This window comes from Ambystoma mexicanum, chromosome 1p, assembly GCF_040938575.1.
Source record: "Ambystoma mexicanum isolate Mex_15411 chromosome 1p, UKY_AmexF1_1, whole genome shotgun sequence".
NCBI classification, from domain to species: Eukaryota; Metazoa; Chordata; class Amphibia; order Caudata; family Ambystomatidae; genus Ambystoma; species Ambystoma mexicanum.
Genome location: NC_090921.1, coordinates 540,908,188 through 540,935,286, shown reverse-complemented (window position 1 = coordinate 540,935,286; position 27,099 = coordinate 540,908,188). Strand labels below are relative to the sequence as shown.

General features: G+C 45.6%; 1 protein-coding gene across 1 annotated transcript in view; it reads left to right on the top strand.

Annotated features, from left to right (window-relative positions):
* The window catches only part of LOC138575296 (unconventional myosin-Vb-like), a 1,749,675-nt gene that overhangs the window by 977,589 nt on the left and 744,987 nt on the right, over positions 1–27,099 (top strand). The window contains exon 17 of the mRNA XM_069649473.1: positions 18,541–18,627. Within this exon, the coding sequence (XP_069505574.1) occupies positions 18,541–18,627 (87 nt within the window). The remainder of the gene's footprint in view (positions 1–18,540; positions 18,628–27,099) is intronic.

The following is a 27,099-nucleotide window of genomic DNA, read 5'->3' as shown; positions in this document are numbered from 1 at the left end:
ATTCTCTCCTAGCTTTCAGTGTTATGCAGACGACACTCAGCTCTTCTTTATGCTCCCCGCTGCCTCCTCTCCTCCCTCGTGCCTGACTGTCTATCCATGATTCCGGAACAATTGCTGCCTTAATGTGTTACGCTCACCTGGTCTCTGCTGAGGTGTTGGGGCACGGTTGCAGCCCTGCCTGAACTTGTATCACCCCCTGCAGGCCTCTCCCTCAGTAGAAAAGCTGTGAGCGGTGGTACATGGTGATACTACTCCTGCGTGGAGATAAGTGTGTGAGTGCACCAATCTGTGATTGTTGTACCTCTCAAACTGTTCACCCCAAGTACAGTTTTTGTGAGCATACACCGGCCCATAAAGCTCACCTGTGAATTATGGAAGATGAGCTCTCCGTCCTGCTACTTCTGGCAGGGGTGCGCCAAATGGGATCTAGTTCCTTCACTGATCTCTGATGAGGATTAGTCCAGTCCAGTTGCGACTATGCTTCTCCTTATGATTGGTAAGTCTTTCTTGAGCTCTTGTGATGCTGTTCGTTCTGTTTAATGTCTTTATATGTTGTTCCTATTTGTGCCTCCAATAATGTCTCTTCTGTTTTTTTCTCTTAGATGGAATTGCGGCCTCAATGCAGCTGCGAGATGCGAGACGTGGCCGGATGGAAGATGGATGCTACCGCAATGTTCGACAGCAGGTAAGTGGTGGTTTAAGGAAATTAAGAAGTATGCGAAGTGCAACCTTAAACTGACTGTTTTTTCGATGTCTTACCTTACAATGTCTTGTCTTCTGTTTTTCCTTGCAGGCGCTGCTGTCTACACTGGAGCGTGTCGTGCTGCGGTTCCAAGATGAAGATTTCGGCGTTCCGGAAAGTGTAAAGATGAATACTTGGTTCGCCAAAGAGATGTACAGATAAGAACAGCTTCCCCCAGTTGGTAAGTATGCTGGCAGGAAGCAGGATGTCCAGGAAGCAGGATCTTCAAAGGTAAATCTGACCTCAGGCAGCGGTGAGTGTTGCGCTGCTTGCAATTGCAGAATAACACGAAGCATCTGTCTTGAGGATCGGGGCAGCTTATATAGCTGAGATAGTGGGCACGGCCATTAGGGCCGGCTTACCAGCCACACCCTGCCACTCCTAGAGAGTGAGCACGTGCGAAGGCAGTCCATTAGCAGCCACACCCAAGAATGCACTTGGGGCTGCTTAATGGATGGAATGGTCAAGGTTAATGCATCCTGCTTAATAGATGGAATGTTCAAGGTTAATGCATTTGAAGTACTATGTCCACAATAAAAGCTTTTTGGTGTTAAATGGATGTTCTCGTTTACTTTTGTTCATGCACACACTTGAAACACTTGTGTATAGGCGCGTTACAAATGCCATATCACATATCATATCATGAGCCTGGTGCCAAAGGCGCCAGGACAGTGTCCACCCAGGTCTCCTGTGCATGTGACCCCTGCATGCCTGTGCCCCTGACTTCATGACCATGGGCCTCATTACGACCCAGGCGGTAAGTTACCGCCTGGGCCGTGACTTTACCACCATGGCGTAAACTACGTTTACGCCATGGTGGTTGGCGGACTTACCGCCCCATTCCGAGGTCGGCAGAGCGGTAAGTCCCCAATCCCCATTTACCCTTCCCCATTCCCATTTTTGCCCCATAGGGCATAATGGGAGTGGGGAAGGCGTTAATTACGCCACCGTAAATTACGGTGGCGTAATTAATTCCATGGTCCCTTAGCGCCATGGATTTTAACACCTGCTAAAAGCAGGTGTTAAAAGCGCCATGGCGCTAAGGGACCTCGTAATTGGCGGTAAGGGGTCGGCGCAGCTAACGCTGGCGTAAACCCCTTACCGCCAGGGTCGTAATGAGGCCCCATGACATAATGCCAGGAAGACGGAGATCTTTCTCATTGGGACCCCTGCTCCCGCTTTCCCTCTTTCACTCTAGCCGCCCTCCTTGGGCCTTCTACCTTCACCTTCCTGCGAGGCAATAAACCTTGGTGTCCTTTTCGACTCCACCCTCTCCTTCTCTCCTCATGTCAGACATTTCTAAGAAGTCCCACTACCAGCTGCACCTCCTTAGAGGTATTCTTCCTTTTCTCACTTCCCCCAGAAGCACACGGTCTCTAGAGCCCTAGTTCTTGTGCAAGTTATCTGTATAGGTGAAGGGTGAGCACTTGTGCCATTTGACACAGGCAATCAGATATTTCAACACATTTCTTCAAATGTATTAATTTGCTTAGGGTTCAACTAAACCTGGAGCACCCTGTATACTGTATTGTTAACAGAAATATTTGTACACCACGTCTTTGCCTCTAACTCTGCCCAGCTCGTGATCACTGTGCTCATTTCTTTGCGCTTTTGATTTCTGGAAATGTCGCACAGCCAGAATTTCTTCTGCTTTAAAAATCTTTAAAAATCTTTTATTTTTGGCAAATTAAATGTACCACAATGGGGTCTGTATTTGTACCTAGTTTGGCTAATAGTCATGTCGAAGTTTGAAGAATTATTTATATTGACTGAGAATAATTCATTCTGTGGAGCCATACACCTCTTTAAGAGCTATATTGATGATATTTTAATCATATGGAATAAAATCATCACAAAATAGTAGATTCTCTGACATGGATCAATTACTTGCACCAGAAGTTACAATTTACATTGACATTGAGCGATAAAGAAATTGCATTTTTTGATTTCCTTATTTAAAAAACCTGCTAGCCAAATTGCCATCTTGAGGTTTGACAGTTTTCATCCTAAGCTGTTCAGAGACTCTTCCTTTAGGTCAGTTTTTAAGGGCTCGGAGTAATTGTACATTCTTGTTTTGATTTAAAATTCAAGCAGAAATCATTACAGATTACAAAGAGGTTATTCTATCAATGAAAAGAGACGGATCTATCAAATCAAATGGGAAAAGGCTAAACTAGTTGTAACGCTCACCTGACTCCCACGGAGGCGCTGGCCTGGTTCGCGCTGCTGTGACCTCTTCTAAGGTGATGCGCAGGGTTCGGAAGATGGACTGGACCCGGCCCCCAAATCTGGCTTGTCTAGCTCGCAGAAGTATCCTTCTGTAGGCGAAAATAGGGGATTAACTGTCTGCGGGGTAATGCAATCGGCCTCCCACTTTACCCTCTCACCCTCCTCGAAACCCTTCTGTGATTCCTCGTAGCGTCTCACCTTAGGGTCTGGAAGGACAAGCTCTCCATCCTGCTGCTGATGAAGGGATGCGTTGGTATCCAGTTACTTCACTGGATTTTCGGATTGGTGAGAACCAAACTTGCTTGGCTTCCAGGTAAGTTTTTTGATAAGAGGTTCCCCTTATGTCCATGCATTAATGTACTAATGCTAGTGTCTTTTTCCCCATAGGGGCTGGGGTACCGAATGCCGGGGAACAGGCACCGACCCGAGATGAGAGGTGAAATCCTTGTAGAAATCAGGTAAGTCTTTAATGAGCATTTTTTGGTAATGTCTTTTCATTCGCTCATTAACGCTGATGTCTCTTTTTCCCCTTAGGGGCCGGGGTCCGGAAATGCCAGGATGCGGCGCGGACCCGAAATGGAGAGGGAATGAATCAACAGGTAAGTCTTAACATGGAGATTTAGCTTTCCTTATTCCCTTCTCTCTCACCTTTTTGCTGGGGCGTGACTGCGAATCCGGATGATCGCTGCTGAACATGGAGGCGCCCTGTAAAGGTGAGTGGAATGCGGCGCTGCAGCGATCGACGCGATAAGCTTTTAAATAAGTCTTCCTTTTCAGGATTGTCGGCGAGATGTCTCTGGGATGCGGTTTTAGCAGGTAAGGTCTTTTCCTTCTTCTGTTCTCCTCTTCTCTTCCTTTGCAGCTGATCCAGGATGCTGGCTGGCGTGGCAGAAGTCGGGATGCAGGAGCAGACACGGTGAGCGTCCAGCTGCTAGATGCAGAACAATGCGAAGCACGTGTGGCTGTTTGGGTGGGGCTTAAATAGCCTTGGAAGAAGTTCCAGGTATGTATCCTTCCTCCAATCAGGTATGTATCCTTCCCCCGACCACGCCCGGATGGTAAATTAGTCCCACAGGTAAAGTAGTTCCTTTCAGGCTTCAAGGAGGCCGGGATCCTGCAGCATGGTCTGCATCAGCTAAGTGAACCCAAGCACTCCCATAATGAGCCTGGCGCCTATGGCGCCAGTACTGATGTCTTTTATGAGCCTGGCGCCATAGGTGCCAGGACACTGTCCAAAGGGCCCCTATATGGGGTTGCTGGGTCCTTCCTTGGGGACTGGATGTCCGCTTTCGGGGACGCAGGGCTTGAACCGGCTCCCCAGGAGCGGGCATCATGACACTAGTATGTTCCACTACATTAAGTGAAAATGGCAATGATATTTTAACCTTGTTGTAAACAAATTTGCGCATACTGCAGTTAAGTGAACCATCTTTGAAACAAACCCTCTTCAACTTTACGGAAGGAAAAGGTTTGAGGCAACTTTTTTGCATGCTAATGGCCAACAAGGGGGAATTCACAAGAATGAAGTTTAGCATTCATCTTAAGACACAGCCTACTTGCAAGAGTCTAAATGTGATTTATATAATATAATGCCTGTGAACAAAAAGGTAAACATCAAGAGTTGTAAATACAAGAATTCTGGAATACAGATCCCAAATTGGAACAAAAACATTAGTCGCTCATATGTTGCAACACATTTTTAGAAGGAGGACATAACCCTGATTTGGTGGGCCATTGAGAAAGTACAGATGAGTTTGGTGGAGATTTCTTTGAAGAAAAATAGTCTTGGAGGCAACAGTTCTGGATGTAAAACCTAAAAACCTGTGATGAGGGCATCAATGATTTGGAGGAATGGCACGTATTAATTTGTGTGCAAAGCACAGCATTTGGCTAAAATGCCATGTCTTTTGAAGCACCATGCAGGCATTTGGTCTTTCCTGATGCAGTACATCATGGAAAAAGCTTTTTGAATACATTCTTGAAATATGCAGATTGGTTGTCACTGGTTGACTTGTGCACATTAAATTTAAAAACCATGTAGAGCCTCTTTTCCCTGAGTGGCATTTGGACGAGATTGGTTTATTACATTTTAAGAAGGCTCCTGAATCTGCGGCCAGTTTAAGACTAAATTTGAATAAGTCCTTTCATAATCCACAGACAGCCGGGTTAAAGAATCTTGGGTGCCCAGTCGCTGGATGCATCAGACAAGTGGAGACAGCGTTCGCTTGCATTTTTACTGAAACAACTGAAGAGAAAGTAAGATGTAGAGCTTTACTAATGGTCATTGTCTTGCCTAGTTTTTCATGTTTTTTGAAGATTGCCACGAGACCCGTGATAGCTTAGTTTTGGATAATGTCCACAGCAGTCTAGGTTAAATGTTCAGCTGAACAAATTGAGGCCATAGATGTTACGAGCACACAAGGGCGTCTAGGAGAAAATACTTAATTGTTAAAACCAAGGAGTGAAGGGTAGAGGGCATCTTAAATTAGAAAAATAAGATTCTGAAAGTTGAATATCCCACTTTGAAGACTCTAAGATATATTTACATGGATGGATTGTTTCTTTCCAAATCTAGTTTTTGGTAAATAAGAATCTATTATTTTGAACTCCCAACACAGAAAATCTAGACATTGCCACACATGCTCAATCTTAAAGTGCAAGTTTGCACTGAGCCGGACATTAGAAGTAGCGGGGATCTGCCTCAGATAGATGATGTAAATGGGCAGGTCAGAGGAAGCATCCCTGAGTTTCTAATTTCTCTCTTATTCGACTGGACATAGAAAGTTCTCTCTGGATCTCCATCTAGTTTGATGCAAATACCACAAATGTTCCAAGGGATAAACTACTGAAAGTGCTTCAACATTGCACTCTTTTCACAATATACAGAAACTAAGTCATTCAGATGTCCTTGGTAAGTGTTTTTGTAACAGTTCTTTTAGAGAGGTAGGAATACCATGTTGGAAAGGAAAACCGTGTAGCTTTCTTGTTAAAAAGCAAAACGCATATGGCAGAGAAATCAGTCTAACTTAACCTAGGATTTGGGTGGGGTAGAAGTATCCTTGGCCATTTAGAGCCCTGCTCGCCTACAGTACAGTAATGCTTTATCAATGGATTGCCTTTGTCCCGCAGATTCTTCATCTTGATGGATATCCACCATCCTGCTCTGCTGCTCGAAAACCTTTTGCCGGGGGGGGGGGGGGGGGCATAGTGCACCTTGACTCAGCTGTCCATCTGCTCCGGAAGTGACCTCAGGCGTCGTATATATAGCACGTCTCTACGCCCCATTCTTCAGTTCCTTCTTTTTTTTTTTTGCACGCTTGCACCCAGCATCGGGAACACAACTGAGTTTTTTCAACGTTTTTGAAATCATTTGTCGTTTTGTTCAGAAATTCTCGATGCAAGGTCATCTCACCAGATTTTGGGCTTCAAGTGATGCCGCGATTGCAAAGCCAACATTTCTGTAAACGGGCGCCAACGTGCCTGTGGTGTCTAGGTGTTCAAGACACGGAGGCCTGCGTGTCCTGCTCAAATTCAGCCAAACTCCCTATGTGAGAGGGGTGGGAAAGGGCCTTGGGTCGACTGCCTGCAGAATCGCTGGTGTGGTCACTCGTCTCGTCCAAGAAGGGGAAAGAAAAACATTGCAAAAAGACCAAGAAACGGTCCCATTCCAGGAGCCATTCCTCGTCTTCCTCGCAGAAGAAGCGGCACCAATGTCATCGGCGCAAGTTCAGCTCGTCGTCGGAACGAGGTAATCCCTCAGGGGGCCGACCGCTCTGGAAGAGTAGGGCATTTTTAAACCTTCCATGCTTGAAATGTTTAGACTGCAAGCTGCTGTAGGTGCGGCTCTGGCCCCCGACCAGCAAGCTTTGGTGGAAAAAGCGGCGCTTGGTGCTCCTGACCCCAAGCCAGCCACTCCATCGACATCAACCGCCTTCAGTGCCACGCCTACTAAATCGCCAGAAGGCAGCAAGGCCGCAGCCCACAGCGTCCATCCGCTGTCCAAGCGTCCCTCTATGCTGAAGGAACCATCAGCATTGAAAGCCATCTTGGCTTCGAAATCTATTCTGTCGGCTGTCAAACTCTCGATGCCGACAGTCGGCAATGGTTCATTTTGTACCTCTGTCAAGAGCGGGGTTCTTTGACTTGATGCAGTCCATTTTCAGAATCGATGACCCCGATGATCAAGTCGCCCCCGTTTACATGGGAACCGGCGGCGTCTATTATTTTGACAACCAGGCCGATATATTGGTCCTGGCTCAAGGTCTACAGGACGCTAGTGGCTCAGATAATTCCTCAGACCTTGAGTTGCAGCAAAACCAGCCCTATACTTCTGCTAATGTCAAGTTCAGGGCTCTGGTTGACATGGTTGTTGACACCCTTGGGATGAAGTTGTCTACCACACCTGTATGAGCTCACTGATAACCTGTACCAGGGTCCCACAGTTGAGCCTAACATGCCATTTGAACCCAGCCATTGTGGATCCTTTATCCTCCTTATGGCAGCACCCTTGCACTATTCCCCCTGTAAACGCCAATTTTACAGGGAAGTATAGGCTGGCAAGAGGAGACCCTTCTTTACTTGCCACACACCCTTCCCCAGAAGTATTGGTTATGCAGGCTGCCACTATTTCCACCAGACCAGCGGCATACACTTCCAATCTGCCTCCGGACAGAGAGGGCAAGAAATTGGACACATTGGCCAGAAAGGCTTTGGCAGCATGGTGCTCAAAGCCACAAACATGGCCGGCGGATTCGTAAAATACTCCTTTGACTTGTGGAAAGCTGTGGAACATGCTGCTAAATACGTCCCTGAGGGTGCCATGTGGGATGGATTTTTACAGCTGGTGGAGTATGGGGAAGGAGGTAACCAAGCACTACGAGTTCAAGGTGCTGCCTGTTGGGTTGACCTCTGCTCCAAGGGTCTTCACCAGGCGGTAGCTGCGGCTCACCATAGAAGATCCGGGGTCCATGTATTCCTGTGGTCCATGTATTCCTGTGCCTGTACTACTGGCTAATTCGGGGGAAGTCGGCAGGGCAAGTCTTGTCTCATCTGGAAGACACCTGCCTGCTAAAGCACAGGCTGGGCTTCTCCCTCAACTTGAAGTCCCATTTGACATCAGTTCAGCGGCTCCAGTTCATTAGAGCAGTCCTCGACACTCTGGTAGGGAAAGCTCTTCCTCCCGAAGAGAGAGTCAGCATTATAGCCCAGATGGTGCATTTGTTTCAGAACCACGCCACCCTACCAGCGGTTTCATTCCTCTGCCTTTTGGTTCTCATGGCCTCCTGTATTTTCCTAGTGCCAGAGGCCAGGCTGTGCTTGAGATCCCTTCAGTGGCTCCTGAGGGACCAGTGGTCTCAGTATCTCGGCGCACTCATCTGTATCCTGCTAGATAGTTTGTGAACCCGGCTGGTGGCATACTTGCAACAATCTCATGGCTGGTGAACCATTCTGGCCTCCTTGACCTCAGTCCCGAGTGGTTGGGGCACCCACTGTGAGGATTTGCAGGTGAGCGGCCACTGGTCTCCATCCGAAGTCAGGTGGCACATCAACAGTCTTGAGTTGCGGGCCATGACGTTAACCCTGAGGGCTTTTGCCCAATCTCTGAGGGAAGCATGTCCTCGTCCTGATGGACACAACTGTGGCCATGCACTACCTCAACAAGCAGGGTGGTGTGCACTCCTGCCCCCTCTGCACAGAGGCGATACAGCTGTGGTTCTGGTTACGGGAGAACCAAGTCTCGGTCTCTGCAGTTTATCTGACGGGGATGGAGAAACCCTTTGCGGATGTTCTGAGCAGGCAGAGGATGGCCTTACATGAGTGGGAAGTGTGCCAGGAAGTCCTAGAGTAGTTCTTCGCTCTTTGGGGTACCGCAGCAGTGGATCTGTTCACCACGGTACAACAGGAAGTGTAAAGAGTTTTGCTCGAGGGAATTCTCGGTGAACGGCACATTGGAGGATGCGTTTCTGGTGGATTGGACCTTTCCTCTCCACTACGCCTCCCCCCCATCCCTTGGTCCTGGCCCAATTCTTGAAGGGCCTTCTCAATATGTTTCTGCTAACCACTTTTCTGGTCCCAGATTGGGATTTTGATCTGGTTTTGACCAACTTGATAGTGGCTCCGATTCATCCTATGTACTAATATTCTTTACGGCTCTTATCCCTTAAGACCGCCTTCTTGGTTGCAATCACTTATGCCAGGAGGGTTAGTGAGCTACAAGCTTTGTGCTGCAAACCTCCTTTTCTAAGGTTCTTTCATGAGAATGTCTCTCAAGGTCAAGCCCGGGTTCCTCCCTAAGGTGGTTTCAGAGTTTCACTTGTCCCAGTCTTTCGATTTGCCTGTCTTTTACCCTCCTCCACATCCCACGAAATAGGAAGAGCGGTTCCACTGCCTTGACCCGAAAACAGTGTTCAGCTTCTATGTTGCTTGCACATCCGAGTTTCGGAAGTCAGACCAGTTGTTTGTGGCCCACTTTGTCTCAAGGGTCTTGTCATAACCAAACAAACCCTGTCGCATTGGATTATTTTGTGCATATGAGTGTTACCAATCAGCAGGCAGGGAGCTTCTAGCTGGCATCAGGGTTTGCTCCACCAGACGGGTTTCAGCCTCCCCAGGCCTCCAAAGAGGAGTTCCTGTTGGGGACATATGTCCAGCACCCACTTGGTCATCCCTGCATACATTCACCAAGCACTTTTCCTTGGATATTGCTGATGCACTGTTTTGTAGGGCAGTTCTACAGAATCTACTTGTATAAAACGTTCTGCCCTCCTCTGTTATTCTAACTGCTTGGGAGTCTGTCAAGATGAGGAATATGCGGGAGAAAGGCAATCCATTGAAGGAGAAATTACTCACTGTAATGATCTTTCTATGGATTCTTCTACCTCAGATTCCCCTTCGACCCTCTCATCCATCCCTGCTCAGAGTTCTGTGGCTTGCCGTGTCTGTCCAAACGAGAAGACATTTGGTGATGGCTCTGAGATGACTGCTTCTGTCTCATTCAACTAAAAAAAAAAATAAAAAAAAATGTATATTTCAATCATTATTATTATTTGGATGTATCATTATTGGTTTAAAACCGTCTGATTAACCTCCTCCTGTGGTTTTTCCTTCTGCAGTGTTCATGCGCAGTGTGAAAGGGGGGGGGGAACTGTAGCATGGGGCGTAGTGACATGCTAGATGTACAATGCCTGATGTCACTTCTGGAGCTGACGATAGAGAGCTGGGCAAGACAGATCAACTATCGACCGGCAAGTTAAAGTCCACTACACCCCCTAGTGAAATGTTTCCGAGCAGCAGAGCTGGATGATGGATAGCTATCAAGATGAGGAATCTGCGGGAGTAGAATCAATAGAAAGATCATTACGCAGACTAATGATTCATGTATTGTACAAGTTGAATTGTATGCGTATTATGCATATTATACAAATTTATCATCGTATACCCATATACGTTTGTTATATAGTCTGTATAGTCACGCAGGGTTCAGCTGAGATTCTTGTCTTTAGGGTGCCTTATATTGTGACCAGTTGTCGTGATATATACATCTATTAGGACGTTGATAACGCGCTCCCATATTCATAGGGCGGGGAGGGTTATAGATGTAAACCTGTGTGTGTTGGAGGTACATGTGGATTTATTTCCCTTAGTTAAATATAGATTGACCTTTGTCATGGACCTTTCTGCAACAGTTTTATCAACATCGTTTTCCTCGGTTTTATTTGACTATGGACATAGTGATAGAAGTCTTTTTTACTGTCTTCCAGTTGTTAACGCCTATTTTGATTGGATAATACTGAATATTAGCCATGTAACCTCCTTACTGGTTTTCTATGATTTCGCACTGTCCCAATAGGCTTTTGCATGCTTGCTGATCTTCATACTGTACGTTACGACAACCCTGGGGTAGTTTTACATGGCAGTGTACGTTCACAGGACTTCATTAATTAAGAATGATAGCAGATCTTGTGCATCATGACAGTTTGACGTTCGTATTTATTTTTCCATCAAGTGTTTTTAAACAGTGCTTATGATGGAGGGGATTGCACATGATTCCGGAGATGCTTTTATGCCGGCTACTCTTACAAACAAGGTATGTAATACAGTGCGTATGTGAGCCATAGGGTTGATTTACTTATGTTTTTGAGTTGTGGCCTGTTGTCCTGTTTAGTATCTAACCTGGAGAGACCATTTATTACAAATGTTCAGTCCTTACTCATGGATTAAATTGGAAGTTATCATGAGAATTGTGCTTTCATATTAATCTTGTGTCATATCATTTGAAACAATAGAGGTACTATTTAAGTCTCTTTTTCTTTGTGTTTCCAGTACTTTAACACAACTGTTCCTTTTGCTGTATTTTTAATTTTCCTCTTTTTTTAAGTCATTTGTATGTGTGTTTTTCACAGGTTGCTATATCTTTTTATGTTGGTGTTTGTAGTTTATGGTGCAGGCTAGGTTGAGTATCATGTATTATAATTATTTCTTCATTTTTTGAATGGCAACGATTTGATTTATACTAACATCTAATTACTTTTGTTTGTATTTTTCTTCTTTGTGCATTTTGTGTATAGATTTCGCCATAATGAAGGACCTCATGGTCCAAAATACATTAGCCAATTGGCATCTTCCTACACATTTGAATAAACAATGTTTTAGGACTTGGATGTCAAGTAACGTTTATTCATTTTGCCAACCTATGTATGTTGTGGTCATGAATTAGGCTTGGCAGTGGTGCCATTAGGATTGCAGTCTTTAGTATGGGCCCAAGTCTACTTTGTTATATTTGAGATACTCTTCCTCAGAGGTCCAGCTTCAAGATTCTTTGGAGGCGAGTCTTAACCGCATTTCCTATTGGGGGTCTTGCTTTGCTGCAACTTCTCCTGGGGCTACTGGTTCTTCACTCGACCTCTGAAACTCTTATTTGGGATCGCACTTTGGTCGTTCCCCGGTGTTTGCTGCAGAATCCAAGCCTATGGCGTAAAACAGACTTGCCTTCATTTTCCCTGTACGAGCGGGTGGCCTATTGACTTTTTCAGATGAACCTCTTAACTTTAACATCTTTGTACCGTTCTACTTACCCTGGAACTCCCTTCAAAATATTTTATGGGGTGCTTTCCTGCCCCTGGATATTCTACCTGGGCTCACAAAGGGTTTGGGAGTTTTAGGACAAGAACTGTAATTTTAGGACTAGACTGTATTTTAAAATGTATTTTTGAAGTACTGTTCATCTCTCCAGTCAAACTGAATAACTGTATACACTGTAGCTAATTTTGGTGTATGTATTTTCTATTCCTGGGAGTGAATTAGTGGTAACGTCTTAAAAGTATCTTTTTCCGCTTGCGTTCGTCCCGTTTGTAATGGAGATATGTGCATTTGCATTTTTAATACTATGCCCCAGAGGGTTAACATTAATGTGAAGTATTGATGTTTTCAATGGGGAGTTTAAGAACCATTTATCCTGTGTTAAAATGACTGGTTTCCTTTTTTCGTACCATTGCCTACATGTCTTGGATCCTGACCACCTGGTATAGGACCTACCATATATAACAGTGATAGGTTGTGTCTTTACTGTATAATGTACAAACGTGTGCAGGCCCTACATGATTTGACCTAATGTGTTAGTCTGGTTTCCATGTTCAGCCCCCATTCCCCTTTGGTCATTTTCTGTTTTCTGGTGGGAGCCCCTCTGGAAAGTGACCTACCTCATGCAACCACTGTTTTTCTTTTTTTTCTTTTTTTTATAAATTAGTATTTAATCATTACTACAGTGTTTTATGAGCCAAGTACCTTTATAGAGATCTATTTGTATAGAATTATGTATATATTTTTCAGTAAATTGTAGTGTTTAGCCACCTCCCCGCCCCAAACCTCCATTAAGGTCAGTAGTTGTAGATCCCTCAAAGGTGGGTTGTACAAAAACTGCCTTAACAAACTCACACCACCTTCCACTTCCAATAACTCTGCTCTCAAACTTATGGGATACAGCCAGAGGTTTCCCCAGTAGACTCCTAGGAATGAGGGTATGTTGACTTTTAACAGTGTCATGGGGCCTGTTGATTTGCTGAGTGTCCTGTGTTTCTGAGAAGAGGGTTGGAAAAGTGTGCGAGTGTTAGCCGCCGTTTGCTGTCTATTGCCTCTTCATTTAAGAAAGAAGTGCATTCAATGGCATACTTCAGCAGTTTGACTGTTACCCCTGGAATCCTAGTCCATGCTGATTTGAGGTTAAGAGGGTGGGGGTTTTAGGAGGGGCACGTGGAGCACTGTTGGCTGTAGTGGTGTCAGTGACTGGTTTGCACTGTTGCATTGGGCTGGAGTAATACAGCCTGCACAACCACTCACAGTTCACATGTGAACAGGTCTCCCAGTGCTGGAAGCATGCAGGTGGCAGCTAAGGGGTTAGGCCACTTGTGTAAGATCGAGACCAATAAAGACTCCTCTGAAGCTTCTAATGAACCACCCAGCACAATTTGGCCCACGGGATAAAGCTTTGTGATTTTATATATATATTTTTTTTCTTAATGCATCTAACCTGTATGTCACCTATCACAATTTGCCGATACCATTTGCAGTATTTTACACTGAAGTACCAGTTTGTGTTCAATTTAGTTCTCCAGGGCAAAGTAACAATCAACATTTTCACATCCCGTCTCAGTTCTTTTCTGGCCCTAATAGTCTACTGGGTCTTCTTCCCAGCTGTACCCATTACAGTAGTAGTTTTTAAGACTAAAAGGGCTCCACCTTTAAAACTGCGCATAGCAATCTCCTATTTTGGACACTACTCTAGATGAAGAGAAGTGGACGAGGATACTTTTATACCTTCAGAAGATCTTGCAAAATGCCAGACTTAAATTGACACCGTATAACTTGCTGCATAGGGGTTACTTAACCACTGCACTGTTGCCCAGGATATGCTATAGATGTATGCAGGCAAATGTTGGGCTGCTACATGTTTTCTGGGACTGTCCAGTAAAAGGAAGACACTGGATGGCGATATATAGCAAGCTGTCCAATCTGTAAATGATTGGCTATCCCTACAACCCTCGAGGTGTGCCTGCTGGTCATTTACTCCACAAGAAGGCATAGGACCATGTGTTGAGGTTTGTCGAACTCGCATTCATACTAGCAAAGCGTGGAAATAACGGGAGGGTCGCAAGATTGACAATTAGTTGGTTGGAAGATCTCAAAAGATGGGCACTGGCAGAAAACATGGGGTGGTTGAAAACCAGGAATAGGACGGAGGGGGGAGATGTGTTTACGACACAATGTTCTGACAAATTTGTTGTTTCACCCGTTGTGACAAATCATGAGAATTCGTCACTTCTTATAGGGGAGTGCCCCCCATGGTGATTCTAGGGAGGTGAATCTGTCCGCAGTACACTCCCTAGGGGTAGAAGAAAGTGAGACCTCCCTGGGAGAGTCTCCCTTCCCTTTTGGGACTTCTGTCCTGTGAGGAACTCTCTCAAGCTATTGTCATGATCACTGCTTCCAAGGGGCTAGGACCAGCCCAACGTCCTTGGAAGCAGGCCTCTAACCTTCATCCTAGGCACCAGCCGGTCCCCATTGGGACCTTTTGGACCTTGTCCTGGCGCCGGTGGCACCAGGCTCATCAAAATCACTGGTCCCGGCACTGGAAGCGCCGGGCTCATAACATGTATAAAGATGCTTGGGTGGACTTACCTGCAGCAGACCATGCTGCTTACTTACCAGCCATATGGGAATCCTCTACGAGTCGGGACTAGTTTCTTACCTGGGTGGGGCAGGCTCCACTCCCTGGATACAACACTGGAACTCTTCTAGAACAGGAACTCTTTTCTTTCCTGGGCGAGGCAGTGGAGGAAGACGCCTCATCACTCCAAGGCTATTTAAACCACACCCGATTGATGCAACGTGCTTCGCGTTATTCTGCATCTGCAGCAGAACGCTCACCGTGTCGGTTCCAGTCTTCATTCTTCCGATCCTGAACCTGTGAGAACAAAAGCTTACCTTTCTTGTATCCAGCCTTCAGAAGCACCTGCAAAGACAAAGAAACAGGTTAGCACAGCAACCTTCACTCGCAGCGCTTTCCTCACCTGATCCATCGGCAGTTACCAACTCTTTGCGCTGCTCCTCTGCCATTATGAAAGCCTGTGAAGACAAAAGCATAATTATTCCTGTCGGGAATTTACTTACCGGCACCCCTCGAATTCCGGTTTTCATCAATGCTGCATTCCTGCACCTGAAAGAGAAAAGGAGAGACATTAGGCAGGCTATTTACTCACGCGCCATCGTGCCCTCCACAATTGGGCGCCTGCAAATACCCCGGCGTTTTCCAGAGTCTCTTCAGCATCCGAACTCATACCTGCAAAAGAAAAGAGACAGTTGGAGTGCATTTCGAAAGCAGGCAACAGGCACTTACTTACGCACTGCCAAGCGCTTCATTCCTATGCGCTGGCTCGAACTCCGGCTCTTTTTCCAAACCACCATCTTCCGCCTCAAGAGCCCTGCAAGACAAAAGGCACCATTTGAAAAGAACATTATACAGAGCCCTATTCCATACTAGCGTGCCCACGCACCTAAAGACTGTAAGGACATTCAAGGTGCCCGGAAACTCACCGTTTGTGCAGTTAACGACGGTTAGCAATCCTCTGAAGTCAAGAGGCCTACGTTTCAACCCAGTGAAGGAACTGGTAACGGCACCCTGCACCAGACGCAGATGGAGAGTCCAGCATTCACCTATCTAAGGTGAGCACGTTGACCTTGGGGCTCCACGGAAAAGTGAGAGGGGGAGAGAGAGAGAGACACCCGACAATCCCAGGTCATTAACCCCATATTCGTTCACCTGCAGACATCTTACTCTTCGAGTTAGACACACAGTGCGAAGAGGCCCAGCCCCGGAAGCCAATCGAGTCTATGGTCACATGGAAAGAGAATGTGTCTCTTTAAAAATGGTCAATTAACTGGGATGAGGACGTTTTAATAATGTGTCAAAGTAATAGTGAGAGAAAGGAGAATCTACGGAGGCATGTGTAGACCCTGATCTGAGAGGGGGGATGGGCGTGAGGGACACAGGGGGAGACACACAACATAGGCACTGGAAGGCCCCGAGCTGTGTAAAACCTGCAGAGAGACAGAGGGAGCTAAAGGGAAGAAGCCATTGAGTTTGAAACTCACATAAAAGTGAAGGACGAGACGGTGAGAACGGAGACAGAAGCTGAGCAAGGAGCAGCTCAGGCGAAGGGGGTAGCAAGACCACGAGAAAGCTGTGGTGAACAGGTGGTCCACAAACCATTGCTGACTCCACTGCAAGTGGAAAGCAGCCTGTGTGCGATCAGATACAGACCGTTACACCATGAGGAAGAAAAAATACAGACCAAAGGCAACTGATGACGTGTTGGTACACAAAAGCAGGTCTCCAATGAGAAGAGCTCCTGAAGAGGTTCTCCTAAGTGGAGGGTAAGTGGGGCAATGGGAATAACGGGAGGCACAGAAGGAGCTGCTATTGCATACCAATAACTTGTCTCAGTATAAATCAAGAGGTGAAGTTAAAACTGAAGTGTATGAACTTAAATCATAATGACACCGAAGAACGGATTACATAAAGATAAATACAGGATAACGATACCCTGAGAATAGGGCAGTGAACCTCAAAGTTGGACGCCAGAAGAATATGGTATAAACATGAAGGAGTATTATAAGCCAGAGTTCAGGGGAACTAAGCAATTGGATTATATGCATAGTCAAGTAGAACAGAATAAGTTATAATTGCACAGTAGAGAGAACCCTTCAGGGAAAAAAATAATTTCCAAAGATATGTTAAAATCAACAACCATGAAGATGGGTTTTGCGAAAATTCACAGAAAGTGTCTCAAAAGGAGGATGCAACAGTCACTAGAGCAATTGAAGAATTAGAGATGTTCAAGCAATCACAAGAGATTATTTGAAGATTAGGTATTAAGGAAATGTTAAGTGGGGAGGGAGGATAGTTCAGGGGAACGCGTTTGTCTTGGAAGCAATACAACGCAGCGCAACACAGGTTTGAATCGCGATCCTGCGCTTAGAAACCACGCGCTGGTATTAAGCGTGTTATAAAAAAACAATTATAACAAAGGAAGAATCATTCAGACTGGTACTAGAAGTCTCTCGGGAGAAGGGAGTCATGCTCCTAGCCCAATATCGTGGTAGGGTCAGTTAGCTTAGTGTTGGGCATTAGACGTATTTTGTTTGGACATTCACGACTGACAAACGATCACCTTAGATAGTAACATAGGCAGGGATCACCAATAGCGATAGGGAAAGATGGGCCTTCTAGTGTTACTTCAATAAAATATTGTGAAACATGTCTAAGTGTCTGCCTCCTTCTGAGCCACCATGAGTAAGGGCACCCTACGATTAATGAACTGATGAACGTGGTGGATTGGACGGATATGCAGAAACAAGGGCAGGCAGACGATTGCGGGATGGTGAATTTAATATTTGTGACAGACATTCAAACTGGGGAAGGGATAGTTTGGGAGAAGGGAGTCGAAGGGGTGGAGCGGTTGGGGGTTTAACTTGGCTTATGGCGGAGAGCACTCATAATAACACTGACACGGACGCTTGAAGAGTGATTTTTTTTTTGTACGTTAACAGATGAAACAATAAAGATACGTTACAAAATCTCCTATGCAGGCTTTATCCTGCAGCTAGTGATTGATGTCGCCATTTGCTAAGAAAGCTAGAGCGAAGGCTCAGTCTGCCTCTGTGCTACACAATAGCCTTTCTGGTCATGTCTGGGAATATTTACTTGTGTAACTTTCTCCATTGCTCCACTCCCTCTTCCATTACTGTGTTCTGTTACTCTCCTAAGCTCCCGATTCCCTCCTGCCTGTCTTTTTCCATTCCCGGCCTACCTCCTTTATAGTTACTCGGCATCATTGAATGCACGTGCAGCCGCCCTCCCTCAATTTCAACGTTGCTTGGAATCGTGTCCAAATCAATTTGGCAGCTAAACCATTAAAATAAATCACGATTTGTTCAATTACTTGCACCCAAGAGCATTGTTAAGGAAATACAAATACCTCGTTTTTACTCTTAACTTCAATGGTGCAAACCAGGCACGTGCATATTGCGAGTGCAGAATACCCGTTGCAGTGGTTGGGAGGAATTTGCCATGAAACATTACGAGAACAAAAATTATGAGCTTCAAATAGTCTATACCGGGCGTGGATAAACAGTGATGTTTCTACGAAACGAAGATGGAATATTCTTTACTCCTCTGCGGTTTCCACTATCAAACGAGATCATGAACTACACAACTTAAATGTCATGTGACAATGCACCCTTTTAAACCATTTACTTTTTGTTAACGGATTTATGGGGTGGAATTCCCTTCCACATACCATACTTTACGTGGTGGGGGCGCTCTTGCTGTGCTCTGTATGACATGGGTCTAGTTGGACAATGTTCGAGAGGACCTTTTGCTTCCCAGCACATCCCTGCATGCAGCCTCGCGCATTCACTCTAAAATGGCAGCCTGCGGGTAATGCCTGTGGTTTATGGATTGCTTCCTCTGTTGTGCTTGTTGTAACATTTCCCTTGGATCCTCTTCTATGCAGGTTTCACCCCCATCGGGCGGTTCAACAGCTGAGGGCCTGTGGAGTGCTGGAAACAGTGCGCATCAGTGCAGCTGGCTACCCCTCCAGGTAGGAGCCTTTCCAATTTCAATTGTGTAGTGCTGGAGCATGCCACTTGTTTCATGGGTTTTCTTGAAAGCTGATGAGGCTTATTGGTGTTATGAAAGTAAATGTTAAAAGAACTCTTTAAGAACAGCATCATTCAGCCTGGGGTCTTCAGACCCATGGTTAATGGGTGTCTAACTCTTCTGAGCGCATGCCATAGTGATGGTGCATTTGAGTTATTGTGTATATTCGTGGTGATGTGCTTATATGCAGCACCTTTAATAATACAGATGTACATCTGTTCTTTATTCTTTGACTTCTCTTTAAGGGCACAAGGGACGTCTGAACTTCCAGAGTTACAGGCATGTGCCCAGAGAATAACCCATGATTGGAGAATAAACCTGCACGAGAGGCATGCTAATTTGATCATGCCAATGGGTAATTGGAGCTCCAGCTGTGCTTGGGTATGCCAAGTCGATAACCCACATCATAATGCACATCAGACGCCTAAAGCCTACTTCCCACCACAGTCTGATCCCAGCAAGCCAAAGAGATTAATTCCCACAAGGCGGGTTTGATTTCCTCACAAATGATCTATTTGTCGCCCCCACTTTATTATTTGTCCAGAATAAACAGCAGCTTACTTTTTCTGAATGCCCCAATTGTTTTTTGAGAAAATTGGCCTAATTATCTTTCCATTCTGGGGCTTGTAGCCTTGCATTCAGAATGAGGGACATTGTGAGTTGTACAGTATTTGTTGCTGCACAATCATGCCCCGAATTAATGGGGCATGCTGGCATGTATGGGATTTTAATTTTGCGGTGATGAGGCTATGTGTACAGGCTCCCATAGAGTGAGTAAATCTCTTGATTTTACTTCGGTCTTCACCTCCCAGCTTCTTTCCATTCCTGCAACCCTCCCCCCAACGGAGCCAAATCCGGCACTAGCATTTCCAGATGCTGCTCTTCGCCCCCCACATCAACAGCAAACCTCAAGGGTGATATGCACTTGCCTTGCAATGCAAGTAGACAAGCCTGCTTCTCATTCTTCATGTCACGGAGCATAGGAATCCCTAAAAACACTAGCCCTATACTGCACGTAAATACTAGACAAAAGTAAGTTCCCATCTCCCAGAGAAGCAGTACCAATGATTGTGGGGTACAGGAAATGTGTTTGCCATTATTAGATGTCATCTTTCTCGACAAGCCAAATGTCCTATAGTACATGTAACATTTTGACTACTTGGGAGTGAGGTTAACATCCAATACATCATTGGCAAATCAGATTGATGTTAACTGCTATATATTGGGACAATGTACTAGAGTGCTAGGAAATTTGGGGGGGAAGAGTAACTTTGGAGATTTTAGAAGTGTACAAGTTATAGGACAGCACCACAGCTACATTTCCCCTTTAGTTCAGCCCCATGTAGATCTGTGTAGCGAGCCTGTAACTTCTAGCTCATCGACTTTGGAGAGAAACATTTTAGTTTCAAGTAGCACACCAACAGTCCATTTGTATCTAGAAGTTGGTCTCCTACCCATCCAGTATGCAGTTTGGCTAAGCCTGCTTCTTTTTTGGTTTAGAGTTAATTTAAGAAGAACTACAGTTGAGAGCTGTTTGGGAACTTAATAACGAATTAGGACCCAGTTGGAAATGCTATAGTTTGAGATCATTATTAAATGACCTAGGTTTGCCCTTCCTATGGAAGGGAGATTTGAAAAAATAGAATGTCAAATTAAGACAAACTATGAGGAATTGTTCATAAATAATATTTTGGGTAACCCAAGTTTGGGACTGATGACAATAATGCAAATGCTGCTGCAGTCTTTTTAAATATTTTTTTCAAGTTTCTATTATTCCAGAAGTTTGTTAGATTTGTAAAGTTGGCTTGGCAAAGAAGGGAGGCAAAGAGATCTAAATTTGAGTGGGTTTGAAATTCTAGCCGATTTTAATTTGTGTCGGTGTACTGTTTTAGGATGATCTTTTGATGGAATAATGTTAGCTGTATACAGCTTGTTACTACTGCATGCTATTAAATTACTAGAAGGAAAACTACCTACTGCTTGTATTGATTAGCATTCTTTGTATGCCAAAATGCAGTAAAATAAGACACTGATGGCTCTACACCATTTTCAACCCAGAGCATGATATATGAACCTGCTTGTCACTTCAATACTGTGAATTTAGAACAGCACATACTGTTAATCTTCTTAAAGGGGAATCCATAATCTGAGTATAAAGATACAGTAAGGTGAAAGGTAATGTGCGTGTTGAGAGCCACACAATGCATTGGTTTTCTTGTATATATTACAGCCCCAGACCCTATATGGAACACCCTACAGCACTTACTCCTCTTGATGCTTAATTATCCTCTTGTGTTGGATGTGTTCCCCACTTGCCCCCAAAAATATGGAGTAGATTAGATTGTCAACTGCTTGAGGCCATCCACCGGATACAGAGCACATCCCCCTAACTGATTTGCTCCAGTATTATATTATAAACAAAGGTCTTGGGATAGATGCCTTGCTGGAGCATGTCTGTACCACCTGGATAAATATTTTATTTGCAAACGTTATTCATAGCACTCACATTTTATGCTTGAAAACAAAATGTAAAATAACGGCAGGGCACTTGAAGGGAGAGGTTCTTTTCCCCTCTCTCAAAACTGCACATTTAATTGTGTGAAGTCAAACCATAGCTCCTTATTTATTTTGTACAGCTGAGCCAATCTGTTTAAAACCCTATTCAACATTTGTACCCAACAGTATGTTTTAATTGTAGGCCATTTCAAGTCATAAGAGCTTACATTATGCAAAGACATTTAGAGAGCTAGCTTAAAGGTTAGAATCCAGCTAATAAGGCTGACCCCCCTTTTTTCAAAGTCCATGTGTGTTCCTCTACATTATCAATTCTATAAGTAAAACATGCAAGTGTAAGCATAACCCACTAGGATAGCTCAGGGGCCACATGCTCGTCTTGGAAGCAAGACTTCACGGAGCACCACAGGTTCGATCCCTGGGGCCGTGCTTAGAAACCTCTGGGTATTAAGCGCATTATAAATAACCTATCATATCATAAACACTCAGAGCAGATCACTGTGCTCTAGGGCCTAATACCCGCCAACATCAAGGTAGTCTGGTTGCTACCGCTCCTGAAAAACCTATGCTGGACCCCACCAACCCTAATAACTACAGACATATCACTGCAGTGCCATTCTTTGTGAAAATACTCAACAGAGCTGCCTACCTGCAAGTCCTACATTTTCTTGAAACCAACCAGAGTTTGGGAATGAGGCAATATGGCTTCCTCCATGGAACAGAAGCTGCATTATTGGACCTAAAGAAACAATTGGATGAGATCAGGGGCACCGGCAAGCCCACCCTCCTCCATCTCCTAGACCTATCAGCGGTCTTTGACCTGGTAGACCACAAGATCTTCTGCCACCATCTGAGGACCGTGGCCAATTTTTCCTCCAAAGCCACAGCTTGGATTGCCTCCTTCCTAGAGGGAAGAGTCATGAAAGTATTTACAGAGACTGCCGGTTCGCTCACACACCCATCAGCTGCGGAGTCCCTCAAGGCTTGTGCATATCCACTACACAACATTTTTACTAGACACACTCCGACATCCTTGATGCTATTAGCATAGCCTACACGAACTATGCTGATGGTACGCAGCTCCTACTCCCGCTCACAGGGAATTATCTTGTAGATGCCAGCATGCTCAATGCCACCTATGCCACAATCCAGGCCTGGATGGTGAACCACCTGTGCCTAAATGGGGAAAAGACTGAAATCCTACTGGTAGGCACCCCAGCGGTGCTCGTGAATCCCAGCGACCAATACTCTGCCTTCCTCATTGACGACATTGCAATCCCAGTCTCGATATCTGTCAAGAGGCTCTACTTGGACTCTATGCTCTCGATGTCATGGCAAGTAAACTCCATAGCCTCCTCAGCGGCTTATGCAACTAAATTACTGAACACTGCCAAACTCTTCCTCACCACAGAGAGCTGCCTCACTATCGCCCGGGCAGTCATTGGTTCAAAGTTGGACTACTGCAATGCCTTTTTTGTGGGCAAATCCGCCAAAAACATCCTGAAGCACCAAGTCATCCAAAATAACGTGCTACGATCAGCCGCCAGTATCCCTAAGAGAGACCAGATCTCTGCTGCCAGGAGAGCTGTAAATTGGATTTCGATCAAGAAACTTATCTTCTTTAAAACTATGTCCATTGCACACAAATGCCTTTCCAACTCCGCACGCCCCTACCTTTCCCAGAACATCACCAGAACCCACTCTTCCAGACCTACTCACACTGCATTGTCCAACCCAAATTCAAACTCGAGAGAGCAGGCGGCTCCAGTTCCCGTACATGGCAGCAAACACTGGAACGCCCTGCCTCCCACTCAAAGAGCCGAATTGTCCTACTGGCTGTTCCACAAAACATGGAAAACCTTGGTATTTGGATAATCTGCCTGACTACACTCTACTGCACTTTCCTTTCCCTGATATTATGTAGAACAGCAGATAAGGACACATGCTTGGTATGGCTAAACCTTGTGGATACACTGCGATTTGCATCTTGTACCACACTGCGAGGAGAGGAAAAGTGCAGTTTTATTTTAGAAATTTGGTGGGGTAGGAGGGACCCTAGGGGGTGCTGAACTAAGATGGACACTTCGTTTTGAGCTCCCCTTGGCTCAGAGAGGAAACAGCCCGCACTCAAATTAATTGTGCTCAGATGTTCCCCCAGGAACGGCTTTTGAGGTTGTGAGCTGAACGCTCAATCATGTAGAATGTTTGTTGAAGTCGGGCGCTGGCAAGATCCGACAGACCCGTTCCTGAGGGCTTGGGGCTGGGGACTTCCAGTTGGACATACACTGCTTGCAACATCGCGTTGGGCTGCTGGTGTTGTCCGGATGAAGTGCAGAACCCTTGGACCATTGCTCCTTTAACGATTGCTGCTTGTCTGGAGCACCATCGATGATGATGTACCCTGGGGGAAGCCCATTGTCAGAGACCTGCCACCCAGCCGGGCATGTTGTATAGACTGCCTCGCTGGCGTCCGGGGGTGCAGTTTTAAAGGAGATGGGTGACAGTGGCGCCAGTCGTCTTGGAGACCATGCGGTGTGGTAGGAGTGGTCTCTGGTGGGTGGACTCTGGCCCACGATCCAGGAAGGTAGAGATGGGGGGGTATCAAGGAGTGTGCCTGTTTGCTCCCTAGTTCGTGATTTGTGACACTGAGGAATGTGTGCTGTCCCTTGGGCTCGGCCTGGCTGGATCCAGAAAGAATTATACCCCCTGGCAGTGACACAGAAGCGGTCACTTTGGGCTGTGTAGTGAGGAGTGAACCTGCTTGATCACACAACTTGGTCACTTGTAGCCTCTTCATCAGCCTGGATTCAGAAGGTAATTTGGCACATAATACTGGTGTGCTGGGGTCAAAACCCAAAAACAGGCATCTGTGGCTGAGTTGGAGCTGGTGTGAGAGCCACAACGGAATACCCCCGGTGCAAAGCTAAAGTGTCACCTAATCTGTTTGCGCAGTTGGGGCTTCCCACAATCGTTTTGACGGATGGTGAAGGGGCATAAGTGCCAGGCATCTCATATGGCGACGCTGGGGAAAGCAAAAGTGAAGTTGATGTCTGATACACCGACCAGTAGAAGACCTGTACTGGATGCGCAATGGATTCAGTGAGTGAGGAGGAGGTGTGTAGTCCTTTGCAGCCCCGGGCTGTGGATATGTCGATCATTCTGAAGCAAATGAAGTCAGGGTTAGAGCCTGCAAATGGAAATGGAAAATCTGGTATATAAAATAGACTGCATGAAACAGAGAATTGACAAGGAAAGTGGCAGAATATCTGAAGTGGAACAGCAGATTGGGACATTGGAGGATAAGAGTGCGGAGTTGTGATATGCTGTTAGGTCCTTAGAGCAGGAAGTGGCCAGTATGGAAGCCAAGAATGAAGATTTGGAAGCAAGGTCCCGCCGTAACAATGTCCATATAGCAGGGATCCCAGAATCCGTTAACCTCAACATATGGAGGAATTTGTGGAGACTCTCATAAAGGCGGTGCTGGCAGATCTTCCCCAGTCTCAGCAATTTGTGGTGCAACTGGCTCATTGTTACAGCATAAATCCCGAAATCTAGCCATAACCTGAGAGCAGTGATAGTCTGTGTTCTGAATTATCATGACCGGGACATGATACTTAGGAAGGCCAGAAAGCTGTGTGACCTCCAATAAGTCCTTGATATACCCTTATTTTACCCATGCGGTGCAAAAAGCTAGATTCTCGTTTGTGGTTGCGAAGGACCAGTCGAGACCTCGGCTTGCAATTTGCAATGTTGTATCCATTCAGACACAACAAGACACTTCTTCACTGGCCCAGTGGAGATGATGACCTTCATGGACTCTCCCGAGGCGCTGAGGTAGAGGCCTGGTGTTATGCTGTAACAGATCTCTCGGAGAACAGTTAATTGATGGCTGTGGTTTTTGTCTACTCTTTTGTTGTATTATAGGTTATATGCACAAACTCTGTTGTATTTGAGCTGTGGTTGATCCTTTGCAATGTAATGAATAGACACATCCTTACGTAACATTGGTGGATAGTGGAGGTGGGTGTCTCACCCCCTTCTCCCCAACCCCCTCCCCCAGTCCTCCGGGTGCTGTGTTGTGGTAATGGTCCTGGAGTCCCCGGCGTGGTCCTCAAGGTGGTGTCTGTTGGGGGGGGGGGGGTTGTTGGATAATGTTGGGGGTGGGAAGGTTGACATTGCCCTGTTTGGAAGGGGGATGAGCCAGGGTACGTAGGGAATGGTTCCAGGGGTGGAAAGTTAAATACATGTCCTGTTTGCCATGTGTTAAGTATCATGAACATTTTCATTTAAATGGGGAAGTGAGGAAGGGTACTCACTTGGCAGATACGATGGGCATCTAGCTGTGAATATGTGTGAGGGACGATGGTATTTAATCTCTTAAATTGAAATGTTAGGGGCCTTGGTACCTATGCGAAACCCAGACAGATCATGCTCATGTCAATAGGCATAATGTTATGTATGCTCCTTCAGGATACAAATTACAGCAACAGCTGCTAGAAATGTGACTGCATCCTGGAGTAACAGGTTTTCTAACATAACATCAACCCAAAGGGGGTCTTAACCATGGTCCACAAGATGCTCAAACTTGTACAGAAGGTAACTTGTATTGATCGAGAGGGTCACTATGTTTTGGTGCACTGTTATTGAAGGGTTAGAGGTTCTGCTATCTAAGACAAATGGGCCTGATACGGATTCCCACAATTATTGAGAATATTTCAAATATTGATTCATACTAGTCGATCCCAGTTACTGGCTGGTGAGTGACATGAACTACATACTTGACTAATGGGGTCCACAGGACAGGGGACAGCTCCTAAATCCCCATCCAGAGCTGATTGTAGTTTGTTAAATCAGATGGAGAGGCTCGAATTGCAGGATATATGGAGAGTTATGTACCCACGAGTACAACGTTACACATTCTATTCACCAGTACAGGACATGGCTTTCCTTGTGCTGATCTCGCGACTACTGGTGCGAAAAGTTAATTTGGTGGAAATCCTCTGCTGCCTGTTCTCGACCACTCTCCCGTTGACATGCAGATAAGGATTGGCAGTGGGGCTCCAAGTCGTACTTTGTGCAAGTTTAAATCAGTGGCATTACAGGGCAGTCTTTAGGGCAGATATAGAGGAGCATATATGCACCTATTTTAACCACAATACTCCAGACACCAAAGCATGGCATGGTGTGGCAGGCGTTTGAAGTGTATATTTGAGAAATGGCCACCACAAAAAGTTTGGTGTTCAAAGCCATCCGCCCATTATGACTGAAATACATGCCACGTGAACAATTCTGAACACCGGCGAAGAGAGAAACCAAATACTCTGCAAAACCCATGGCAGCTAGGCAATACAGGGAAGGGGAGCTCCCGGGGAGGACGCTGGCTAGGTTGGTGCGAGCAGAGCATGGCCCGCAATGTATAGATGTTATACTGGATGAATGGGGCGATTGTAAATATACGGATCAGGAGATACTTCAGGCCATACTTTATTGGAAGGCATACCACTGTCTAGGCTGTGGACGAATTCTAGGCAATAGATCAACTCAGTATCAAAGTGTTATCAACGACCTCCCCAGGGGTAAAGTGCTTGACCCAGACGGGCTGGCTGCTGAGTTCTATACAGCATTCGTGGCAATACCACTCCCCCACCTATTACAGGATGTGGGGAAAAAGCACTAGCCAGCTATGTTCTCCCTGGGTTGCTCCGTGAAGCCACCATTATGATCCTTCTTAAACTGGGTAAACCCATGAATGAATGAGGGTCATAGAGCCCTCTATCATTAATCAAGGTTGACACTGAAATCTTTATGGTTGTAGCTAATAGGTGTACCCCCTGATGACACATCTGGTTCATGGCAATTAAGGGATTTGTCCCTGGATGATCCACTGCTCTGAATGTCT